The 24,880-nt window shown below is 40.6% G+C and overlaps 1 protein-coding gene across 2 annotated transcripts in view; it reads left to right on the top strand.

The window, feature by feature from the left end:
• Positions 1-24,880, top strand: part of RFX4 (regulatory factor X4) — a 126,590-nt gene that overhangs the window by 70,186 nt on the left and 31,524 nt on the right. For both annotated transcript variants that reach the window (XM_090041091.1, XM_090041090.1), the window contains exons 9-13: positions 2,263-2,363; positions 3,770-3,828; positions 5,742-5,886; positions 10,857-10,951; positions 13,250-13,367. In XM_090041091.1, coding sequence (XP_089897217.1) covers positions 2,263-2,363; positions 3,770-3,828; positions 5,742-5,886; positions 10,857-10,951; positions 13,250-13,367 — 518 coding nt within the window. The remainder of the gene's footprint in view (positions 1-2,262; positions 2,364-3,769; positions 3,829-5,741; positions 5,887-10,856; positions 10,952-13,249; positions 13,368-24,880) is intronic.

The following is a 24,880-nucleotide window of genomic DNA, read 5'->3' as shown; positions in this document are numbered from 1 at the left end:
GCATTTTCCAGAAACTGGCTCATATGGCATATCTTAGCTTCAGAACAAAGTTCTTCTTTAATCAACGTAGCAAATCTTGGCATCTCTCTTCCTGTATGGATCTCAACGTGTCCACAGAGTTGTAATTAAAAAGCAAGAACAAACTGAGATCAGCAAAATCACAGCAAAGGGTTTATTTATAGCTTCTTTCTCCCTTTGTGAATTACTTGAGAACAGACTTTTTATATTTATAGTTTTATAAATTAGTACCACATACAGAATTATTTGACAGGTTTTATTCAGCCAAATTTCAGCACATGACAGGCTCACAAACAATTTACTGAGACTGTTGCTTTGAGTATTCACTATTTGCACTGTGCATTTGGTCATCAACATTTTTCTGTGGCTCTAATTACAGCAAATGTTTTCAGGCTTTTGTTCTACTTGCATGAACTGGTGGGCAGCATTCAGGTTCTAGAACTTGCTAGAGAGATACAAAGTAGTTTGTTTTTTTTTGCAATCAGAATCAGTGTACAAGCATGGGATTTCTTTGATAAATCTTGTAAGTTTTTTGCAGACTTCACCCCCCCAAAATCTATTTCATCAGAAGGATTAAACGGCATACAGCCCTTTTCTCAAGCTGCTTAGTTCTTTCATAGCAAATAAGGAGAGACTTGAGTGTGAATATAGACTTTTGTAATGCATATAAAGGGCCAGATTGTGGCTATTAAGGCATAGCCCGCCGTGGAGGGGGGTGCAGAAGGGACTCATAGCAATGCAAGTCCTAGGATGAATTCTTGCTGACTCAGCCAGAATATTTTTCAGGCTCCCTAGGTACAAATGTTGCAGTGCCAGTAAAGCCAACCTCTCAGTGGGTGTACTACACACTCCCATCCATTCTCAGCCATGTCCAGGTCCTCATCAGGTCCTTTCCTGGAATAACATGTATAACTGATACCCACAAAAAGGGGTGGCTGTACACCACAGTAAGGTTGTGGAGGCTCCAAAGGGGGAGCAGAAAAGGCTCTTTTTGTCCTCCCCACTCTCTCTGTGTGTCTGAACAGGCTTGGTACAACTGACCCCAGTTCTACTCTTCCTTAAAGTGGCATGGTTGATGCTAGAACCGTGCTGCTTTTTCTGATGCTTGAATAGGTTAGTGCTAATTTCTTTTTTATTTCTAAGCCAAAAACACCGAGCACAGTTACAAGTTTAATGAAGTACAGAGAGCACCTTCAAAGATGCTTGAATGGATCTGGATCTATTCCTGCACTCCTGATGTTTGTTTGACTTTTGCTTGGCCAAAGATCTTTTCAGATGCTTTCTTTACTGCCCAAGGCCTCAGTTCTGCAAGTGACTCTGCAGGGGCAATGGGTTATTAGCAAGCACTGTTGTCTATACATATTAGGTTGTTTTTAAAGGGTAGTACTCAGATGTGGCCCAGTTTGACAATTCTGTTTGCAAAACGTAGGTATTTAAAAAGCAATGCAGTTTCTTCCCTGCTCTAGTCCCCTGCAAGTCTGTTACATGCATTCAGCTTTTTATCTGTCATCCTGCTTGACCTGTTCTCAGTGAGCATGCCTACATGTGCAATTAATGCTACTGAATAAACTCCAGCACAATTTGAGCCAGAGTAAACTAATCCAGACATCACCATCTATGCATGCATTTTAGCACAGTAATTTACTCCACCATTGGATAGTACTTGTGTCTGATGGAATTATCCTATGGCACAGTAAATTAGGCTACACTCGCCTAATCGTTGTGCACGACTAGACCGTGACACTTTACTGCACAGCAAGTTAGTCTACTGTGCAGTAAAGTGCACATGTAGACATGGCCAGTGACAGTTAAGGAACCTGGTAATTAAGCAACTTATTATGCTCTGTAATAAATATGGAATACACTGCTGATGTCACTGGGGATTCTCCATTTACATGGTGACATGAATGGGAGCCAGAATTTGTCCCAGTATCTTCTTCACTCTCTTAAAACTGAGTCCAGTTTTCTCTTTTCATTAAAAGTGCAGTTTTCAAATCTGACCACTCATTGAACCAGCCAGAAGCAGCCTTATGAATCAGCATGCATTCCTGTCTTACGTATCTTGAAGCCCAGTTCAATCCCAAATTTTGGACCTGAATGCAGTAATAAGGCACCATCCATCCTTGAAATTCATGTCATATGCTTATTTCTTAGAATGGGGTTTTGGGCAGGGAGCTGTGGTTTTACAAGCTTATAGGCCTTTCTAATAAAAACTTTCTTTGAAATGGTGATTTCTCTTTTCAGCTTGACTCAGGTGATCCGAAAGTTTGCAAAGCAGCTAGATGAATGGCTAAAAGTAGCTCTCCACGACCTGCCAGAAAACCTACGAAATATCAAGTTTGAGTGTACGTACTGATCTCTTTCCCTCCCTCTCAATTTAAAAAGAATGTATTATTTCTTGATTAAAAATGATTTGGAAGTTATGTTCAGATTCCATTTAATTGATTGTTAAAAAAATCAACATTATGGATCTTTAATTCACTATAATCTCCACTCCTCATGAAAAGCAATTTCATTTAAGCATAATAAGGCACTGCTCTAAGTAGGAAGAAATGTCTTTCCTTTTTTGTGAACTCTGGTAAGAAATTAATTTGTTGTTAGTAAGCAAAAATTGGGCATGATATTAGGCAAAGCAAATTATTAAACAACCCTTTGGGCTTGCACAATTTGAATACAGCTTGAGGCCCTTGCTCAAAAAAGTGCCAGAGTTAAAAAATGAAGGAGATCAAATTACCCTGTCACCACAGGAAAGGGCACTACTCCCTTTCAGGCGTGCTTTGTAGATGCCTGCAGCGCACATCACCTATTGATACAGCCTGCTTTATTTCACGGCTCTCAATTCTCTTCCTTTCAGAAGCACTAAATTCCACATCACAAGGTTAAAAAAAAAAACTAATTTAGGAGAAGGATTAACTATTGATCAGCAGAAAAATGAGGAGTATATTTTGCTGAGAGTACTTAGAGCATAAAGTAGCATAACCTATTGGATGTTGTTGGTAATTTTCTAAGTTATGCAAAAATTACAAAAAGTTTGTCCTGAGAAAATTCTTGTCACTTCCTTGTCCATTCAAAAATACTGAGAATGCACAACAGTGAAATTTGTTCTGATATCTGTAAATATTGGGACAACAAACTTTCTAATAACTCTTAAAGTATATACTTTAACATCCTCTTGTGCAATATAGAAGGAATATGAGATAACAAATCTGACTTCAAATATTTCTGTGGTCTACTTGCTTTAATCTGCAGATGTTTGGTGACTATAACATGAAAGTAAACTGAAGTACCCTCTAGTGTTTGTTTGCACTTGATGCCTGGCTCTCCAAAAAAAATTCTTACTTCAAGGCATTGAGTGTTTACTGCTGTGCGTGCAATCCTATAAAAACATCGCTAGGTACTAGTACGTATTCAATTTGATAGACTGGGATTACAGATTTTATAACAATGCATGTATACAGCCCAAATTTCAACTATGAAAGCCTTAACAGGATGCCTTCCTGGGGCAGTCAAATCAACATTTACTGATACAAATGTTATGAGGTTTTTTTACTACTGATTGAAGCACCCAAATTAAGTTAATATTTGACAACTGAGTATCATTGATCTGAATAATAAATAAGAAACAAATAGTTATTTTACCAGAATAGGAAAATCAGTACATGTAATTGTTGCTATTTTTAACATTGCGCTTTGAAAAACCAGTTTCTTTGTTTAGAATGTTATATAATTGTGTAACTCTACTTTTCTGCAGTGTCCAGAAGATTTTCTCAAATTCTTCGGCGACAGACATCATTAAATCATCTCTGCCAGGTAGAGATATTTCAGAGTTATCCCTCTAGTTTATTTAATACCCTTTGGGCTGACTTTTGATAATGTGCAGCTTGGATATTAAACAGGGAGCTCTTTGAAATGTGAGGCTTTCACAATTTGTTAATATTTGTTACAATCTTCAAATGACCTGGAGAACTGGCAAGGGGGTCAAAAATATATCTTTAGATAGTGGTTTCAATCCAGCAGTCTTTGAGCACCCAATACTACTAGGCATTTCTGTGCAGTGAAATCAAGATCTCATCCTAAAAGACGGTTTTAGACTCAGTCCAGCCTGTGGAAATCAATTGGAGACTTTCCATTGATTTCAATGGGTTTTGGATCAAGCCCTAAAGGAGGGAAGCAAAATACCTGTATGAAAAACTGAAAAATTCAGATCTAATGTGTCATTAAACCTCAAGTAAAAATGAGGATAGTACTCAGGAACTTCAAGTGTAGAATTACAATCAGTGAACTTCTATGAGTATTTTTAACCCTGATTCAATGATGCCCTGAGCACGATATAAAATGCGTAGGGCCAGATTTTATACTAGTGTAAACCAAAGCAGCTCTATTGACTCCAGTGATGCTTTACCCACTTATAGCAGTGCAGGCCTTGTCTCACAAGGCAGAGCTTGCATATTCTATTCATAGCACTGCTTTTGAAAAGTATATCTAATGTCCAGATCAATTCCCGTAGAGCAGAGGACCACACAAGAGGACGAGGGAGGAACATTCAGTGAAGGCATGTCCCTGGGACTTCCTCCATGCTGTCCCTGGGACTTACTCCATGCTGTCCCTGGGAGCCCTGCCCTTATGCACATTTGCTCCTGCTCTGCATACCTAGAAATGAGGCAATGTTGTCATCCTGAGGGCAGTGCTGAGCACGTGCCTGCGGCAGAAAGCCCAAGAGGGGTTCCTGGCATGTACTCAGTGCTGCCCTAGGTGACCTCCTTGCTTTAATTTCAGGCACTGGCCCACACAGAGCGGGAGTGAGTGGGCAGGGTGTGCTTCCAGTGGTGCTCCTGGGGGTGGAAGTGAGGAGGTGTGAATGTGCCCTGAGGAGCCCCTTGTAGAGTCCTTCCTCCATTCCTTTTGTAGTAGGAGCAGATTTGCAGACTAAGCTGTGAAGCCTGTCCAAAACCACATGGATCACCAGGAATCTTTGTGGATCCAGGGGGATCCAGAGAAAGCCCCGGTTTTCTGCACCAAGTCTGGCCCCCAACTGCTCCTGATACTAGGAACTCTTCAGGCTGCAGCAGTTCCTAAGAGGGAAGCCCTTGGGAAAGATAATACAGCCCCAACCTGGTTTGTCTTCTCTGCTTCATTTACACAGAACTGATGTGTGTTACTTCAGCCCCGTACCATACCCACCTGCCTTAGCCCCTTGTCACTTACCTTTATGCAGACCCTGCATCCATGGAGAGGCCTGGGCATGGTCCAAAGGAGGGACAGGCAGTGGTATAGAGGCAGATGAACCCCTTGTCATGTAGCTGAGGGAAGAAGTGCACACAGAGGATTTCTGCCATACACTGAATAGGGGAGGGATATGGAGATCCAAGCCATTGTGAGACTTTTTTTCTTTTTTTAATTTATTTTGGACTGGAGTAGAGCAAAAAAAGCAGTAAAAATATTGCAGACTTGAGACTCCAGGGAAGGAGCAGTTAAATTAGACATGCCTGTCTGGATTTGTAGTTTGTGGAATAGAGTTGGCAAAGTGGCTCCAGTGTTATTGGTGACTACAGTAGCCTGTAACTTCCAGAAAGGATTGGGCAGGGGAGGGGGGGGGAGAGAGGAGGAGCAGGGACCAAGAACCATCTTAATGAGATGATGGTTAAGAAAGCATAAAAGGGGATGAAACCTATTTTTTCACCTAATAAACCATGAACTAATGAGTAGATTGGATTGGATTATAGGCTTCAAGAACGGTGATCCACAGTGCAGATATTACATTCCAAATGCTAGAGGACTGGAGGAATGTGGATCTGAACAGCATTACCAAACAAACTCTCTACACCATGGAGGACTCTCGTGAGGAGCACAGAAAGCTCATCATACAATGTAAGAATAGAACCCCCCTGTGAAGTATGGTGAACACCTTCCTGTCAGATACAAAACACAACAGCAATAGTGTTGTTCCATTTTATAATGTGTGAATGCAGTGAATGAATGTAATAATTAAGAGATACTGTAACAAAGGAGTAGAATATCATCTGCTGGCTACTGATCACCTGCTGCTAAGATAACTACTGAAATGTTTCATCAAAATGACAGGTGAGGCAAAGATGAAAGGTTACAGTTTGACACTTGGACATGGACATGGACATGGACAATGTTAAATTCAAGAGTTTATTTCTAGTCTTTTAAATGACTGATGTAGCTCCTGGGCCTTGTCCAAAACCTGCTGAAGTTGATGTAAGTCTTTTCTTTGACTTAAGACTGTGGGTCCAGCTATTAATCATTTTATCTGATGGAATATAGATGTGGTGGTTTTTCCTGTTTTAATATCATGGGATAGCTGCCTTTTGGATGATTTTGACAAGAATCAAGAATATTATTATGTATCTGAGTCACCTGTAAAGGCCTATAAAAGAAAAAAAACATAAGCTTTACAAAGCACATTTATGAACAAGTGAACTTTTTATTGGCTGAAATGTCATAATGACTTTCTCTCAATCAATACCTGTCATATGCCAAGAGAATATATAGGTTGACATCATTTGTCTTGGTATAACAAAGGGCATGAGTTGAAGAATGACTTTCAGAAAGCTCAGAGATATGCTTTCTTAAAGTGGCAGGTTGCATCTAGGGTGAAAGGCCATCTATTGTAATTGCAAAAGACTTAGCTGAGTTTTCCATGAAATGCACAGTTCTAATCCTAAAGCAGCACTTGCTGCACATCTCTTGGTGTTCTACACTGAGGTGCTAAACATGGGTACGGTTGTCATTAATACTATTTCTAATCTTTGCTCTCACTTGGTATCCTGAAAGTAACATGAACTCTCCCATACACCTCACATTTCTCATTGAATTCAGGAAGCTCCAACAAGCAGGTGGTTGGCCGCGTATTTCCTGACCATCTTGTGCTAGGAGATGTGTAACAAGGTAGCTGGGAGCTTGGAGCAGTGGTAACTTCCAGCTGCTGCTGTGACACTGGTGCAATTGTGCAGCTCTGCTAGCAGCTGTTATTTTTCCACCCCCATAAATCAGCACCCAGGGCTGCTGGCCTGGCTGTCCCACCCTGGTTAAGCTGCTGCCTGCTGGCTCTACTTCCCAGTGGAAAACTGTTTTAGGATTCTTGCCATTTCCTCCCAGCCTTTGTATTTACCTCCTGACATGACCCTCCTTCACCACTGATGATTCCAGGTTTGAGAGGAAAGAGCCAGGAGTTTGCAGCAGAGAAGGCAGAATGTACTGAGAGTCAGTCTGGGGCAGGGACAGGGTGGATCTTCCTGAATTCAGGAGTCCAGATTAACCTGTTTCCTAGCAGCCAGAAGAGCTCTCTTCTCCTATAATGTCCTTAGCACCCATCCCCAACCCCTAAGAATTACCCAGTTCCCAAAACCTTAATTTTTAATTGCTTTTAATAGTCTTGGCTTTGATTCAGGAAAGCATCCATATTCAGGAATGATGCTTAAAAATGTGCTAAGCTTAGGTATGTGTTTAAAAGTCCCATTATAATGAAATATAATCTTAAGAACTTTCCTCACCAGGGATGGATTTAAGCACATGTAAGTGTTGGTAGGTAACCGCTCTGCAACAAAAAAGGAAAGGTGTATGATGGGAAATAGAGGAGAGGCTATTTCAGGAACAATAATCCAATATAAATGATCAAGCCTGGATCAGGATTACTTTGAGATGTGTGTAGACATGTGGCATTTACTTTATCTTTTTAACTTTGCCATAGCTTCTCCCTCAGTAGAGGCAATTTAAAGACAGGTAAACAAGGATAAGTCTACCAGGATGTAGTTCTAAAGAGTTTACATTTTTTGTTAGGCCCAGTGCAGCAAATGCAGTGCTGCTGTTGCAATGTATTTTCCATTCTACAAGAAAGCTCAGAGCAGGCTTGAAAATCAGCTTAGTCCCTTTTAAATCTCCAGTATATATATCCTCACACACTATCTTACTGCTATTTAAAAGCATTTTCTTTTTCTATACTAACAGTACTAAGACATCTTTCCCATGTCTTGCCACTTGCACTTCCATTACAGTAGTGTCTAAGGTCCCAGTAAGGATTAGAGGCCATAGTACTGGGAATTATACGTGTATGCATCCAAAAGATATTCTCTGCCCTCAAAAACTTATTAATCAGTTGATTTCCTCATCCTCTTTTAAATCTTGGCAGAAAGGTATAGATAAAGAAAAGCAATTCAAACTTTTCACACTATGAAAGAGACTGATCTAGGTTTGATTTATTTTGGGTGAAGATTCAGATTCTTATTTTACTGAAACCACTGTATCCTTTTGCAGTGCACATACATACACATCATGTTTAAACAGGTCCCTCCTGAGAGGGTAATATTTGATCCTCACTTTATAATGGCATTGAGATGTCTTAGTAATAATATTGCATGTGGACTTTTAGCACCCTTTCACAGATTACTGGTGTTGGGAAATCTCAACATTTATCATCCATAGGGCACAATTTCCAACTATAGTACCTGGAAAAAACATCTTTGAGCTATGCAGACTTGTACTAAAACTGTTGCAGTTACTTCTTATTACAGAGAGGCTCATTCACCTTGTTAATAGTACAATACCCTGCTTCAGTGACATGGATGCTGGGGTGAGCTAGAAGCCTAGAAGTTGAGAATTTGAGGCCATAGCAGAAGTGCTCATGGTGCGACCATGTCAGTCTCCAGTGAACCTGTGAATTCTGCTAAATACCTTGTCATAAGTACATAAAAAGGAAGTAATATAATTGCTTATTTCCTGATTTCTCTCTTATACTCCTTCTTTCATGTCCCTGGAAGAGCTGTCTGTGGCCACAGGTGAAGCAGGTGTTCATTCTAGTGGTAGAAATTTCCATCATCAGACATACTTCCAGGAGAGGGAACAGTATAGGTGTTCAGCCTACAATCATCCCTTCACCGCTGCTCCTGAGACCAGGGTGATCCCAGTCTGGGGAAGGCATAGATAGCAGTGGCTAATCCATTCCTGTTCCCAGAGTGGGAAATGGGGAACAGGCATGGAGTCTTTCCCTGACATTTTTACTCTCCTCTTGTAGCACAGCCCAGTGCCAGCTCAGTGGCACACACAGCATTTAAAGCCTGTGTGGCTGGGAAAGCCCCCTGAACCCAATTTCTGACCCCGCTGGCTTTGAACTCCCTGCCAGGTTGACACCAGGTTAACACCTGGAAGATCTTTCTTCTGGAGGGGGCAAGTTTCCCCTGGGAGAAATTGAATCAGCCTTTGTACCCTTGTAGTTTCCACCAAAAAAGTGGTGATTCTCCTGGTAGAAATGTAATGCCTGTGACAGTCCCTTTAGGCTACAGAAGTAACTTTATAACCAGCCCTTGGTAAGGGATGGCATACAGGTGCCCTTCCCCAGGAGCAAAGCAGACAATAAATTTTGATCCTACCCTTGTCTCTCTCCTCATGCTTCAAAGGACATAAATGACTTCATCTGTACTGTGAAGTAGTTTCTTCTATGCCTGGCCAGGGCCTCTGGTCAGAAGGTGGAGACCGGCCTCCTCCTGTTGATCAATATTGAGCAAGAAGGGTCTTTGGTTCACAAAATCGTGAGGGGAAAGCAAGAAAGGGTTAATTCCTCAGCATTTCCCAGCTGTGCCAGCTTAGCCCCTTGTAATGAGCAAAATAAAATAAACTCCTGTGCTGCATCACAACTGTATGTAGGATGAGAAAACTCTTAAAAGCATTCCAACTGCTTGGCCATTTCAGCTGGTAAGAGTACTGCCTGATCTATAGCATTCAGGTCAGCGTGCTGCTCATAAAACTGCCCATGCATCTGGAAGGGAAAACCTTCTTGTATCTTGCTTTTTTTTTCTTAGTCTCCCTCTGACATTCTTCTCTAACTGCCAGCTCAGAGTTTGCCTCCTCTGTCTGCTCCCAGCATCTGTTCTAATGGTGGGAAATTCCTCTCTCCTGTTGTTTATAATTAAGTATAAAGGGAAATGCACAGCGCATTAAATCATCCTGTGACACAGCAGGTATAAAGTATCTTTCCTCTTGATTTACTGGACCATTTTCTTTAGCTCAGTTGCAGAACAATTCCTTGAGATGTTCAGATATATGACTCCTTGTCTTCCAATAGCTTCTTCTCATAAATTAACTGGAGATTCGCAATTTTAATTGACACTTGTGAATGACTTGCCTGGTTTTACTTTCTGTATTAAAAGAGAGAGAGAGAGAGAGATTGAAAATCAAAGGCATTCAGGCTGTCTTTGGAAACTCCCTGGTAATCATAATATTTGTGTGGTGATGATCAGTTCTTTTTTTAAAAAGTACAAACTTTATTGGAAATAATGTTCTTTTGCTTGTTTAGCAATAGAAAGAAATAGTGGCTGCAGTTAAAACATGATCTTACAGCTAACTCGTTGTGCACTGGAGATATACAGATGAGAGGCCTGTCAACAATACTTACCCATTTGGTGTTTAAAAGATCCTCTATGCATTTCTAAATCAATTTCATGCATGACCTTTTTCATCACCAGGGTCAAAGCCTAGCTTAGTGCTTTGCACGGAAAACACCATAAACGTATTTTATTTCTGGGCGGGCAGCTGAAGTTTAAACCAAAAGATGATTTCAAATGATTGTCCCTGATTCTGCTCCAGCTGAAGTTCTTTAAGAATCCTCATTAATTTCCATGGGATCAGGATCCAGAGACTAAGCACAGGAATGGCTTTAACCAGAAGGAGTACACATATTTAATAGTTAAATAACCGATTGTGATTAGCTGAGCTAATTGGCAGCACATTATTGACTGTTTCAGATTTTTTTTCCCCCAGTCTTGCCTTAAAATGGAGTTAAAGTTCTGATTTGGGAGTTTTTTTCTCTCTTTGTTTTCTAGTGTATCAAGAGTTTGATCACCTTTTGGAGGAGCAGTCACCTATTGAGTCATACATTGAGTGGTTGGATTCCATGGTGGACAGATGCGTTGTGAAGGTTGGTAATGGGGGTTAGAATTTGAGTTACGAGTGTGCACTATCAAGTAACAGGTGTTTAGCGTGGAACAAAGGCCCTGAGTTTGCAAAATCTGGATCCAAATTTCAGACTTCAGGTCAGGGCTGCTCAATGCCAGTATTTTGGTTTCTTCAATTCTATGTGCCAAGTTTGGAGCTAAATCAGAGTTCAGATTTCAAGTACTCTATCACACCTCCTTTCCTCATATACCAAGGTGTAGATATCTGATGTTTTGATTCAGATTCATCTTTTAAAATGATGTAACACAGGATAAATCATTATTCCTTTGAGAATTTTAGCTGGACTAATTATCATTAGGGGTGTACAAAACGGGCCGTATTTGATTCAGATTCAGATTTAGCTTGAATCAGGGGCAGTGATTTGATTCATTGATTCAGATCACTGTCCCCAATTCAATTCAGCTGAATCCAAATCTGAAGATTTGATGCTGATTCGGAGAACCATCGATTTGGCCATAGGCACAGCTTTAAATGTTTTTTCTACATACCTAGAGGTACCAGGCACGTCTCATGAATGCTGCAATGGTGGGGTGGATGAAGCATCTCACAGGAGCTTGGGGGCCCCCCCATGTGCTCGGCAGCAAACCTGGAAGTGGACTGGAAGTACTTTTGCGTCCACTTCTGGGTCTGCTGGAGAGCACGTGGGGGGCCCCCTTGCACCCTCCAGCTTGGCAGTTGGCTGTGGGGGGACCCCAGGTGCCCCCCCAGACCCAGGAGGCACCAGTCACTGAGCCAGGGAAGTGCGGAGGGGGGCCCAGCATGCTCCCCAGTGGACCCAGAAGTGTTTCTGATCTATTCCCAGGTCTGCTGCCAAGCACACTGGGGACCCCACACACATGCTCCCATGGGACACTCCATCCTCCCCAGCATCTCAGCCTGGTACCTTGGGGTTGTAGGAAAACCATTTAAACCTGTGTCCATATCTGAATCACCAAATCTTTCTGAATCTCTCCAAATCGATTCAGAGGGTTCCGATTTGATTCAGAGAAATTAAAGGGTCTCCTGACTCAGTTTGGATTCAGAGATTCAGCCACTGAGTCAGGCCAAATCTCAGCTGAATTGGATCAGAGACCGAAGCCTTGCACAGCCCTAATTATTGTCATCATTATGTATTTTAGTGAATAAAGATTAGTGAGTAAAGATTAGTGACTAGCTCATTATTCAAAAAAGGGTAAAGTTGTGTGATTTTTAAGAAAACTTGGAAACATCAGTTACTGACTTGTGACAAATCTTATTTTACTTAGTTGGATGCTGAAATGTACTTACTAGTCATATGAACATTTTCAGCCCAGCAGGTATCAGCATATTGTAATTCAATGCTATGTAATTATACAGTTCTGTCTACTTATTATCTTACATCACAGTTGATAATATATTACATTTACTTGTTCTGTTGGAAAATGCCATCTCCTTGTTTCCAAATTTCACTATGGGAGTTGATCAGGTCATTCATAAAGGATATCATGTTAAAAATCCTACAGTTTTTTCCCTTTCTGCATGTGTCTGTTATTTGAAAATACTTGTTTTTTTGCAAAATTTCTTTTCACTGATCAATTGCTACCATTAGTTATGACTATTAGAAAGGACTTGTTGCTTTTTCCATTAACTCATTAAAAGAACAAACTTTTTAGACTTAGGTATGAATACAGAAAATATGTATTTCAGAGTGTAAGCTTAAACATTGCTTTCTGAAAAAAGTGTTATTGCTGCTGAAACTTGATTATATGAATGTTCACAGAAAGTAAGCACTAAAAGTGATATGAGTACAGCAGGAGCCAAGTAGTTTAAAAATTCAAGTGAATTATTTTTGCAGTGTAGGCTTACCAGTATTTATTCTAAATTGGCTTCCTGAACTAGATAATTACCTGAACTAGGTAATTTGCTTCCTGAACTAGATAATTATCAAGAATCAAATTAAGATAAGACCAGAGGATGTTGTTAGGCTGTCTAATAAATTCCTTTATTAGTTGTAATCTAGATGTAACCCTTGCAAGCACAAATACTATGATTTAGAAGTTATCAAGTATTGTCCTATGCAGATTTCCTCTCTGTGCAGACTAATCTGTAAAGAACTGTCATGTATTGGGTGGCTTCAAGTATATTTATTATAATCTTTACCCTAATTTTCTTTAACATCCAGCTAAATTTATGATGAGATGTGGTTTTCCAGTAAAGCAAATAGGCAGACATGCATAGCATTGGACAGTACAAAATTCTAACAAAAGTTTATGCATGTTATAAATATATATATTTTTTGTAGGTAGCTGCCAAGAGACAAGGTTCTTTGAAGAAAGTAGCTCAGCAGTTCCTTTTGATGTGGTCCTGTTTTGGCACTCGGGTGATTCGAGACATGACTTTGCACAGTGCACCCAGCTTTGGTACTTTTTATTTTATTGTAATGGTTGATTCTTGCAATAGGAAATGCTGTATCCAAGGTTGTGTTTCAAAAAAAGTTTTTAATGAAAATGCCTATATTCTCACGTATCTGGGACTTTTTAAAAAAAGTGTCAGGTTGAAATTTTCAAGGCACTTACTAGCAGCAGGCAACATTTGAACAAATTCCTTTCAGTTCTTTTTGAGTTCTGCAAGAGTGGGGAGGGTATGCCTTCCCATTTTGAAAGAAGATTGTCCTGTTTCTTTTCACACAGAACTGAAAAAGTAGATTCACTTCGATCTGGTATGTAAACAGTCCATGTTGACAAGTCTGTGCATGCATAAATTTAATTAGTTAAAACAGGAATGATTGAAAACAGCTTATTTTACTTGTGTCTTTAAATCTGAACACTTGCAGTCATTTAGAGATGCCCTGCACACGCAGGAGTGTTTTCATAAGTGCACTCATCTCAGCATGTGTAATTAGGAGACTAATAACAATGAAATTGTGAGGGAGCGGTACTGAGTTCTGGCATGTTTTCTGCCCACAGGGCTTTGCTGTTTTCATTCTCTGAGGTGGTGCTCAGTTCTCATCCATAAAGGGACCTACCTTTTATAGATGAAAGGCTTCTGGGTCTGATGCTTTTTTGCTCCCGATCCAGTTAAGGTGCACGGAGCAAGCAATGGGGAAGCAAGAATTTGGTGTCCTGCAGACCAGTTCATGGGGTACTGAGGAGCTGGCAGTGAGGACTTGGTACTCCCAGCCCTAGGCATTCAGAAATTGTAAATCAAGCTCCCTAAAATTGTGACATGAAATTAAGAAAACATGAAAGAGTTTTTAAAAAATCCTTTCAGATTATTTTGATTTACCTCCTGGGTTTTTCAACCCTTGGACATACTTAACTGGTTGTATCTCTAAGCTTTTCTCCACAATCGTGAAGACTAGAAACTTATTTATTTTAATGCTGGATCTTTAAGAAGAATACTAAATCTTTTGATTAAAAAGCATGAGAGTCAATACTCATAGAGTCTAGCTGGACCCATGGCTTCCTGCTGATAGAGGTTCTAAGCATAGCTTTTCAACATGGCCCCTTAAGCCACTCTTGGCAGACATTGGGATAGTGGCAATATTAAAAATTCTACGCACTGTTTTTTCATTCTCTGAATTGTGCTTAAGTACCAGGGCTCTGCCTACATCGTATTTCCACCCCCTCTCATGCTCATTCTCTTCCCTTAATCACCAGACCTTTGTCCAGAGTGGGAGCTTAGCTTGCTCCTGTTGCGGAGCCCAGCTTGCTTCTCAACACTGCAGAAATCCCTCTGCTCAGAGTCTGAACAAGCACCCCATTTTGAGTGCAGGCATTTCAGGTCCCTAAAGCACTCACCAATCTGCATGCAGGCACAACCCTGCACATATGCAATATTAATAATAATAACTATGATTATGATGATGATTATTACTATTGTTATTGTTCTTGAAACTGCACAATATTGAAGATGCACATTTAAAATTGTTAAAAAACCCACAAAGTTGCAAAAGTTACATTATCTCTCTCAAGCTTCATGTATGCAACAATTTAAATTCCCATCTTGGATAAGCATGTAGCCCACTACAATATTCTTTGTTATAAACTGTATTTCATAAAAACATAGGATATGGAAAATAGCTAATGTTGTGTTGCTGTGAGAAACTTGACTTTTGCATCTCATGCTTCTTGCAACTTTAAGTGTGCAAATTATTCTACATTTATCTTGTGAAGTTTTTGCATGGATGGTTTGCTCATGTCTCCCTCTTGCACACATCTTTTTCTACATGAAATAAATAATATAAGGGTATACTGAAAAGATTATAATTGTGGTCACTTGTTTTGTGCATTTCATGGCACTTTGGCATTATAATTAGGTTGCTACTGTAACAGATTTTTCAGTTTGGTGAAGGAACCAAAAGCTCAACAAATGTAATTGTTGAGCTTCCACCTAAAACTGGAATAAGCTGGAATTGCAGGCAAATAAGGAGTATTATTATTATTATTATTATTATTATTATTATTATTATTATTAGGAACCATGAAACCAGGAAGAGATGTTATCCCCTGCCTCCTCCCCTTTATATCCTAGTAGTTAGGGCATTTACTGAAGACGTGGGAGACCTAGGTTTAAATCTCTTCTCAGTATGTTTCAGATCAGGGATTTGAAACACTGCCTCCAGCCTCCCAGTAAACAGCCTTAGCTAGGGGATGGTGGAGTTATTGTAGGGTGAATTTTTTTAAATCTCTCTTGTTGAAGCAGTTCCACTTTATACAAAGGCTTATATATTCATTATATTAGAATAATCCTTTGGTTGTTAGGACACTTGTCTGATAGGTAAGGAAACCCCGGTTTTGGTCATTGTTTTAATGAATATATAATTATTTCTATAAAGTGGAACAGCTTCAACAGAAGAGAAAACCACACCAGTAAACCTAGTACTTGAGGCACCATCCTGTGAAATGGGAGGTCTGGTTCAAATCCCAGTGCTGATTGAGGTAGAGAGGGGAATCAAACTAGCATCCCACATCCCAAGTGACTACACTTACCAATGAACAACTGAATATAAGAGGAGAATCACCTTCTCTTCCTCCCCCTTTTTGATTTTGTGAATGGTGCACAAGTTCCTTTGTGAACCTAACCTAAAAAAACTGAAACATTTGGGAAAGTCAGTTTGTTTTGACATTTCCAAATGTTTTTCTTCATATTTGTTTCTTCAGCTAAAACTTTTCTCCAGATTTGCAACCAGTTTAGAATCCACTAAAGCTACATATTTTAGCAAATAGCTTATGTTGGGGGGAAAAAATCTTCCCAGCCCTGGTTTTATTACTTTCAGTGGAGAAAGATTATGGGGAAATGCTTAAACAACCTGCCTGTCTTTTGACAATCTTCATTCTAATAAGTTATCCCACACAGTTTTAGTAAGGCAGATCTTAGTTCCTTACTATTTTTCAAAAGAATACTTTAAATAAAATCCTGTCTCTTACAAGTATTGCTAATTTAATTTATATAAATATTTGTCAATTATGTCTATTAAGATCACTTGCTTACAAATAATTATACTATATACAATTACAGTATAAACATGTGGAAAGAATTATGTGTTTAGAAAGGCTATATAAGTGTTTTAAAATTACACTTGCATAGTAATTCTGTCTATAGTGATACTAAAGGCTATTTTTATGTCTTCATGAGGGTAAAATGGACTTCCCTGAGGTGTTCTTATAGTAAGCTCACATAAGATGCTTCCTTTTAACCAATGTGCACTAGTTCTATGAATAAGGACCTATATTTATCTTTACTGGATTACTTGAATTTCCCTCACCCTAGGCTCAGTTCTGCAAATCCACTGATGTCAGGGGGAGTTTTCAATGAACAAGTATATTCAATTCCTTAGAGAACCTAACAGTGCCAAACAGTAAGGACCAGATCCCAGCATAACAACTTGCACTATCTCTTGCACATATTTCTCCCCAAAGGGTCAGAAATGTTACTTAAAAGCAGGAACCAAATTATAATCTCTTGAATGAATGCAACAGTGCTCTAATGACAAGCCATTGTTTGATTCATTTTTATTGAATTAGAGCTGAGCAAGTTCCAAAGCACCAATTATCCCCTAAATTAAAACAAATCAGAGCCAGGACTCAGGAGCTTGTTGTGGGCTTAATTTAAAACAGTTCCTCCGATACTTATAGTATCCTGTGCATTTTTAATCAGTACTATACAATGAAGTGAAACAAAGACGACATTGATTTATTGTTTTAAATATCCTCTTCTATATAAATTTGTTCTTATCTTAGCTGAAAACTTGGGCAGTTCGGCTACACTGGAGACTTTCAGCAGACACTGATTTCATTGGGCTTCTTTTTCATTTTCAGCAATAAACAGTGCCAGACACTTACAGTATAATTTTTGTAAACAAAGAACTATCTGAGGGGGTGTTTGAAACTAAGATATGATAAAAAGTATGTGGCTGATGTTGGAGTCATTATTATATGCAGTACTAATATATGCTAGCTTTGAAATTACTTCATGATAAGGCTACAGAAAGTTTAGGTATCTGCCACTGGACTAGCTAGCTTATAGCCTGAAATAACATACAGATCCAAATCTGTGCAAAGCATTTAGGCATGGTGACATTGTCATGTTGAAACAATCCCTGGCAAACAAAAGCTCATCTTTCTCTCTTTTTCTTTTTCTTCTACCCCTCTTCTGTCTGTGTGTATCAAAAGCACAGCTGGTGGCAATGTTTGGGCAATGTATCCTGTGTATAAAAACAACTAATTAGTAATAGAAGGCCCTAGTCTTTTCCAGATCTGTATATATCAGTGCTTTAAGAAACTTGCACATAATTCCTCTTTTTTTAATAGCTACTGATACTTACTATGCATTAGCTGGGGAGAATGGGTGTAACAACACCATGATTGCATTACATTTGGTCCTTCCAAAAACAGAGTTGAAAGCAGATTAGCACTGTAGCTACAGTATCTCAGTTGATTTCCACGCCCCCAGCCCATTTATTAAAGGAATATATAGCTTACCAAGCACAGTAGGGATCTTTTCCTTGACTTAAAATACTTGAAAAACCCAATCATAGCTTCCTGCTTAAGACAGTAGCTTTCAAACATAAGGCAACATAAATGGTTGTCTATAATGATGAAGAACTATTCAGAGTAGTAACTAAAGGACATGTTCTACATTTGGTTTCAGTTTGTACGTTACATTTCATTTGACTCACTCAACCTATAGAATTGTTGCATTTACTTAGAACAATTCCACTGGTCTGTATAGTGTCTTATACCAATCCTAGTCTAAAAAGCACTATATGGACTCCAAAACTAACCAGAGAGAGAAATAATTATAAGGAAAAAGAGAAAGTGACAAGTGGTCTGGATAGTTTTAAAATAATGAAGATTTTATCACCCCCAAGAGTTTAAAAAATCAAGAATTAGGCCCCCCAAATAATGAGATTTTTGTTTTAAAAATAAACCTTGGGTTCTTTTTATTTGCCTTCTAGTGCTTGAGTCTTAGAAAGTTATCACGTGATAGCTCCTTTCCAATAGCTGAGGGTTGGTGGAAGAGCATCTATAATCCTGACACATGATAGAAGCAGGAGAGGATACTAATAATCATAATTATCTAAATATAGGCCTGAATCCCCTGCTTCCTTGGTGCAGTAATAGTTCCACAGAAGTCAGCAGGGTTACACCGGAATAAAACTGGTGCCAAAGAAAGATCAGGCTCATTCTAGGGTCTGATAAAGTGGAGCACTGTCATTGTTAAATCAGAGGAATGGAATGGTTCGCTGGCCTGTAGCTTTCAGAGCATGGTTAAACTGAATAAGATTCTGCCAACACTGCTGCTGATGTTTAAGCATTTTGAAAAGATTAATTTTCTTCCATCTTCAAATTTTAGAAGCTTTCCAATTCAAATGTTTTGTAAGGCTAAACCCACACAATGCGTGAACAGGGCTTTCTTCTACGGCTAGTGAATCAGTTTTACCTTCTATAATGTGGGTGAGAAATGCTGCCATTTTGATTTTCATGGGTGCAAATGGAGAATCAAGCCCTTTCTATTCATTTTCAGAAGGAAATTTCCTCATCATGGAGCATGGATGTATGTATTGTTTGGACAAAAATGTCTTTAGGTATCTTATCTGATCATGCTCCAAGGATACAAAGATATATGTCCTCCCCCCTGTATATAGGCATAACGCACATTAATGACAATGGCAGTTACACATGTGTGCACTGAAAAAAATGCGACACAGAGACTAGAGTTGTCACAACAGGAAATAAGCGTGTGTGCAATTGCTTTGAAAAACCTAATTATTAGATAGCATTGTATAATGGCATGGGGGCTTTCAAACTGCTGTTCCTACTTCCCACTTGTACAGTCTGCCTGCGCAAAGAAGCTAATATTTATGGAATAGCACTAGCCTCCATAGGTAAGGTAGAAGCTAGTTCTCAGTAAGTTCAGCTTTCACATGTATCCTCCAAATTTCCTCAACAGAAACCAATCGTGCTTAAATATCCCACGTATCTTGTTCCAACAGAATCTTTTCCCTGCCTAAGAAGTGTGGTAAAGAAATTAAAAGTTATACTCTGGGAAGGGCTCAAACATCTGCCTATTGGAGAGAAAGTCACACCTATGCAGCCTCCCTCCCAACCCTGACTACACTGCTGATAGTTATCCCCATTCACTGGGGCTCCTTCCTCCCAGTGTTGCTCTCAGGCTCTCCGGAGACAGGGACTCTAAGCATGGTCTTGAACAGGTGTGGGCAAAATACGGCCTGTGGGCTGGGTGCAGCCAGTGGCAGACTCCATTTCCCAGCTTTCCTTCCTGGGCACCCACCCATCCTCCCTGCACCCACAGCCAGGGGCAGGACCTGCATGGGCAGGGTGTGTGGCAGGGCAGCTGGGATGGATGGAGTCATGGTTGAGAGTGAGATGAGTGGCTGGGGCCAGAGAGACCTTGGTGCAGGACCAGTGTGGGGCCAGGGCTGGGGAAGAGCCATGATCTGCTGCCCGCATGCCCTGATGGGCACAGGTTCCTCAGACGGGGTGTATGGGGAGTGGACTGTGGCTTGGCCCCTGCCCTGGCCCTGGCCCCAGCAAGATGGGTGGATGGAGTCAGGAAGACCCCATGATCTTGGGGTGGTGACAGAGTGGGGCTGGGGCAGAGCCACAATATGCTGCCCGCATACCCCTGTGATGAGCATGGAAAGGGGCATGAAGGTAGCAGGTAGTGGCATTGCTTTGGCCCCATGCTGTCATGCCCCAAGATCTCAGCCCTGGTGCTGGACAGCTCCCCACCCAGCCACACACTTTGCCTATATGGCTCCATGGAGACAGCATGGGGCAGGGGCAGCAGCTGGCACAAAGCCCCAGTTCTGTGGGCAGAGGCATGCAGGGGGCGCATTATGGCTCTGCCCTCACCCTGCGCTGTCACCAAGATCCTAGGGTCTCTGTGGAGACTAGCCAGGAGTTGCGTGGGCAGAGCGCATGGCTGGGCGAGGAGCTGTCTGGGGCCAGGGCCAGGGCTGGGATTTTGGGGTGGTAACAGCATGGGGCCAGAGTCGAAGCATAGCTGTGATCCATGCCCTGCATGCTTCTGCCTGAGAAACCCGCTCTCGTCACAGGGATGTGCGGACAGCAGATCATGGCTCTTCCCCAGGCCCAGCCCCTTATTGTCACCGCTCCAAGATCCTGGGGTTTCCCCAGCCCTGCCTACACATCTCACTCCCAGCTGCAGGCAGCCTCATCCCAGCTGCCCAGCCATATACCCTTCCTGTGCATGTCCTGCCCCCAGTGGTGGGTGTGGAGTAGACAGGTTGGGGTGCCTGGGCAGCAGGGCCAGGTTCAGCAACAGCAGCTTTGCCAGGGCTGCTGGGAAATGCAGTCTGCCATAGGCCAGATTTACCATTTTGCCCACCACTGGTCTTGAACCATGCACTCAGGGCTTCTCTGAGCCATCTTCTTGACCTAAATACAAGCCTCCACTGCACCCAAGCAAGAATGAGCAAGAGGGGCTTATTCTGTTGACAGTGAGCCCAGGGATGGCAGGGAGGCTGCTTGAGCGGGCTGTCTCTGTGCCCAGCTGCTGCCTTTGTGATCTGCAGAGGGTGAATGAGCTGGAGCCCTTGATGTAATAAGAAAGGGGGCAGCTGGCAGGATATTCCTTGTGAAAGATACTCAGCTTTGGAATTCAGTCTTGCATACTTCCGGTTCTGAAGGAGCCCAAATCTGTTGACTTTCAGACACAATGAAAAAGCCATCTCTTTGCCAAGGTTTTATGGAGGGATGAGTATGCAGGAGGTTGGTACTGGGGGACTTGAGTATTTTATGTCTGTGGGAGGGATTAATTTCTGTTTTATCTTCAGTTGGCTGTTTTCTGTAGTTTTGGCTGGTTGCTGGCCTTATTTATTTGCATGAGTCTGTTCACACCTGCTAGAGATATTAGGCAGTTTTTTTAATGTGCCAAGTAATTCAAAACAGATTTAGGAATGTAAAGGTTAAGGACAGCAAGGCACCTCCAGGTTCACTGAATTTACTACTCTGCTATCACAGGCAAGAAGGTCATGTAAACTTTTCCATAAACAGATCAAACGTCCCTTCACAAGTTCTTTGGCTGTTCTAGAACCTCACAGCGTTGAGAGCTAAAAACCTTCTTCTAATTTCCACCTAAATGTATTCATGTTCCACTCTTCTCTTGCTAGTGTCCTTCATTTCTTCTCTTGCTGGTGTCCTTTATTTCAAACAGCTCTTTTCCCTCTCTGGTATTCACCATGTCCTCTTGTACATTTATAATTTTCAGTCATATCCTCTCTCCATCTTTATTTTGCCAGGCTTGACAAGTCAAACTCTTTGAGTCTCTTCTTTTCCTACATGCCTTTCATTACCCCTGATCACCCTGGTAGTCCTGCCTTCATTTAATCCAGTTTGAGCTCATTTTCCTTGAATATGGGTGACCAGATTTGTACACTGTATTCCAGGTAAGAGCAAAGTGTTAAATCTCATCTGCTACTTTATTACTCGCTTGCCCAGTTTTGATAAATCTTTCTACAACTCATCACCATCAATTCTGGATTGAAATAATTTTGCATCATCTATCAATTTTGCAACTTCGCTATTCATTTCCTTTTCTAGATCATCTATGAATATGTCCAACAGAACAGGCCCCAGCACAGATCCATAGGAGGCACTCCTCTATTTACCTTCCCCTAGTGGTAAAAGTGATCATTTTAGTTCTACCCTTTGTTTCTTATTTTTAACCAATTTTTGATCCGTAAGAGGCCCTTCCCTCTGATCCCATGATAGCTTAGTTTCTTTAAGAGCTGAAGGTGAGGGATCTTGCCAAAACCAAAGGTCAAACAGAAAACTGCCAAAAAAAAGTTTAGCACAGTTAGATTTTGCAAAAGAAATTAGAAAAAAAAATATTAAAAGATTCATTAGTTGTACAAAAGTAAAGAGAACAAGGAAGGAAGTGGGGGTAATATATAGCAAAAGTAGGTGGAAATTCAAGGTAATTTAGATATGCCTGAGATTTCAGTAAGGTTCTTCACAGTAAAGGTAGCCAAAATCTGGAATGGGCTTCCAAGGGAGGTGGTGCTCTCCCCTACCTTGGGGGTCTTCAAGAGCAGACTGGACAAGAACTTAGCTGGGGTCATCTGACCCAGTGCTCTTTCCTGCCCAGGGCAGAGAGTCGGACTTGATGACCTACTGAAGTCCCTTCCAACCCTAACATCTATGAATCTAACATCTATGACTATCTAAGGTGGAAGCAAAGCCCAAATTGCTCAATGCACTGAAGTTGGTGGTACTGGATAATTTCTAGAAGAAAATTCCGGAATATCTGGGATATGAAATTTGACTTAGGAATGAGATCTTGGACCCATTGTGGATTGTTCTCTAAAATTTTGCAATAGCAAGAATGTTTAATAAATCTAACAAGTCAGAGTGTTATTCAATACAATCTGACGCTGACTCCCTTTAAGAAGGGGGAAAAATGATCCAGGCAACTACATGTTTGCTAGTTTGACTTCAATATTACACAAGGCTTTAGAATACATTTTCAAGGCAAGAGTCATTGAAGACATGAAGAGGAAGACAATGAAGTAGATATGCTCAGGCTGATTTGATATGCTGCTATATAGGAAATTATTAGTTAAAATAGGGAAGATGAGGATTAGTACTAGAATTGTAAACTGGGTAAGGAACTGGTAGGTAGACAGGAATGAACTGTATTGAAAGGGGAAGTACTGACCTGGGTGGAGGTTAGGAGTAAAGTTTCCTCAAGGGGGTGATTTTATTTTATTTTTTATTTGGGAGAAAAGGAGGTCAATCGGGGACAAATATTTGAAGATCTGTCATAAAAAAAGAGGAAGAAGAAATGCTCTCCCTTGCTGCAGAGGGCAGGACACAAAGCCATGCGTTTAAGTTGCAGCAAAGCACATTCAGATTAAATCTCAGAAAAAACATCCTTACTAGTCAGAACACTACGCAAGGGAGCCAGCTGCTTGGGAAAGCTGAGGAATCTCTTTCACTGGAGTCTAGGCATCTGTCTGGGATGGTTTGGGAATAGCATATCCTGCAGGTTTTGGATTAGATGACTCATGAAGTCCCTTCTGACCTTGTGATTCTATGATTTAATATTTTCATTAATGATCTTAGTATAAAAAGTCTGAGGTTGTCAATGAAATTTGCTGTTGACACAAGGTTTGGAGGCATCATCACTACGGAGGAGACCTGTAATATCAAAGAGGCAAAAATGGAGGATATTGAGAAAAAATTAATAGAAATGGGATTAAATTTAATAGCTCAAAGTGCAAAGTCATGTACTTAGGCATTAATAGCAAGAATTCCTGCTATAAGCTGAGAGCTCATTAGTTGGAAACAACCCAGGAAGAGAATAACCTGCATGTGCTAGTTGACTGTTGGATGACTAACTGCACCTCCCCACCTTAGTATAATGCAGCTCTGGGAAAAGGCACATGTAATCCTAGGATGTGTGAGGCAAAGTATTTCCAGCAGAGACAGGCGAGTATTATTGCCACTGTACAAGGTGTTTGGGTTGAGCACAGAACATGCCTAATGTTCTTAGCGTTGGAAATAAGTCTGTTTAGATTGATAACAATACAAGAAAAGGGAGCACAGAATAAATAAAGCAGGCTGAAACAGTGCTACTTTTTGAGGCATCTGCAATTATTGCTGACATCAACTTGTTTGGAAAGTAGTGGGAGAACACATCAGCTGACTTATATTCAGAGATAGACTGGATAAAGCACTGAAGATGTACAGTAGAGAATCCTGGAAGAGCACTGGCTGGATGTTTTTACCTAATGTGTCTTTTAGTTTCTTGTTTGTATGATTCTGACATCCTAGATTGATCAAAATTGTCATATCAAAACATATAAATGATTTATCCACTTCAGTATCCTAACCTGGCCTGTAATTATATCTGATGCATCTGAGAAATGCCCCAAACTTGCAATATTGTACTTGGCTAATTTTACAATGCTAGAGTAAAAGAGGAAAGTACTTATCTAGTTCTTAACTAGAAGATCAGTTCACATCATAAAACGTTATGATATTTTATCTTTGTAAATTTCTAATTCAGTTAGTGTAACTGCAACCCTTCAGTCATGTAAATACCTCTGCTAAAAGATACATTCAGTTATACATTCAGACTGCAACTAACTGCCACAGTGCTCCCTTTTGAAGCAATCTGTATTAATGACCGTCCTATCACAGATAAATAATGGCCTTCAGTCACTGATAATACTAACAACCTTACCAGAGAGTTGTGAAGAATTTTTTTTGTTTAAGTCCCATGTAGATGGTACCATTCCCCAGTTAGCTGCAATGTGCTAACAGAAACATAATCAGCCTCTAATTGAGGAGGTAATGAAGGAAGACCAGGAGCCAGGAACTAGTTTCTGACTCTACTATAAACTTCCTTTGTCTTTCTAAGAAGAGTGAAGCTCTGAAGG

This window comes from Crocodylus siamensis, chromosome 4 (assembly GCF_052110815.1).
Source record: "Crocodylus siamensis isolate JL-2025a chromosome 4, ASM5211081v1, whole genome shotgun sequence".
In the NCBI taxonomy this organism is placed as follows: Eukaryota; Metazoa; Chordata; order Crocodylia; family Crocodylidae; genus Crocodylus; species Crocodylus siamensis.
This window is presented reverse-complemented; position numbering and strand designations above follow the sequence as displayed.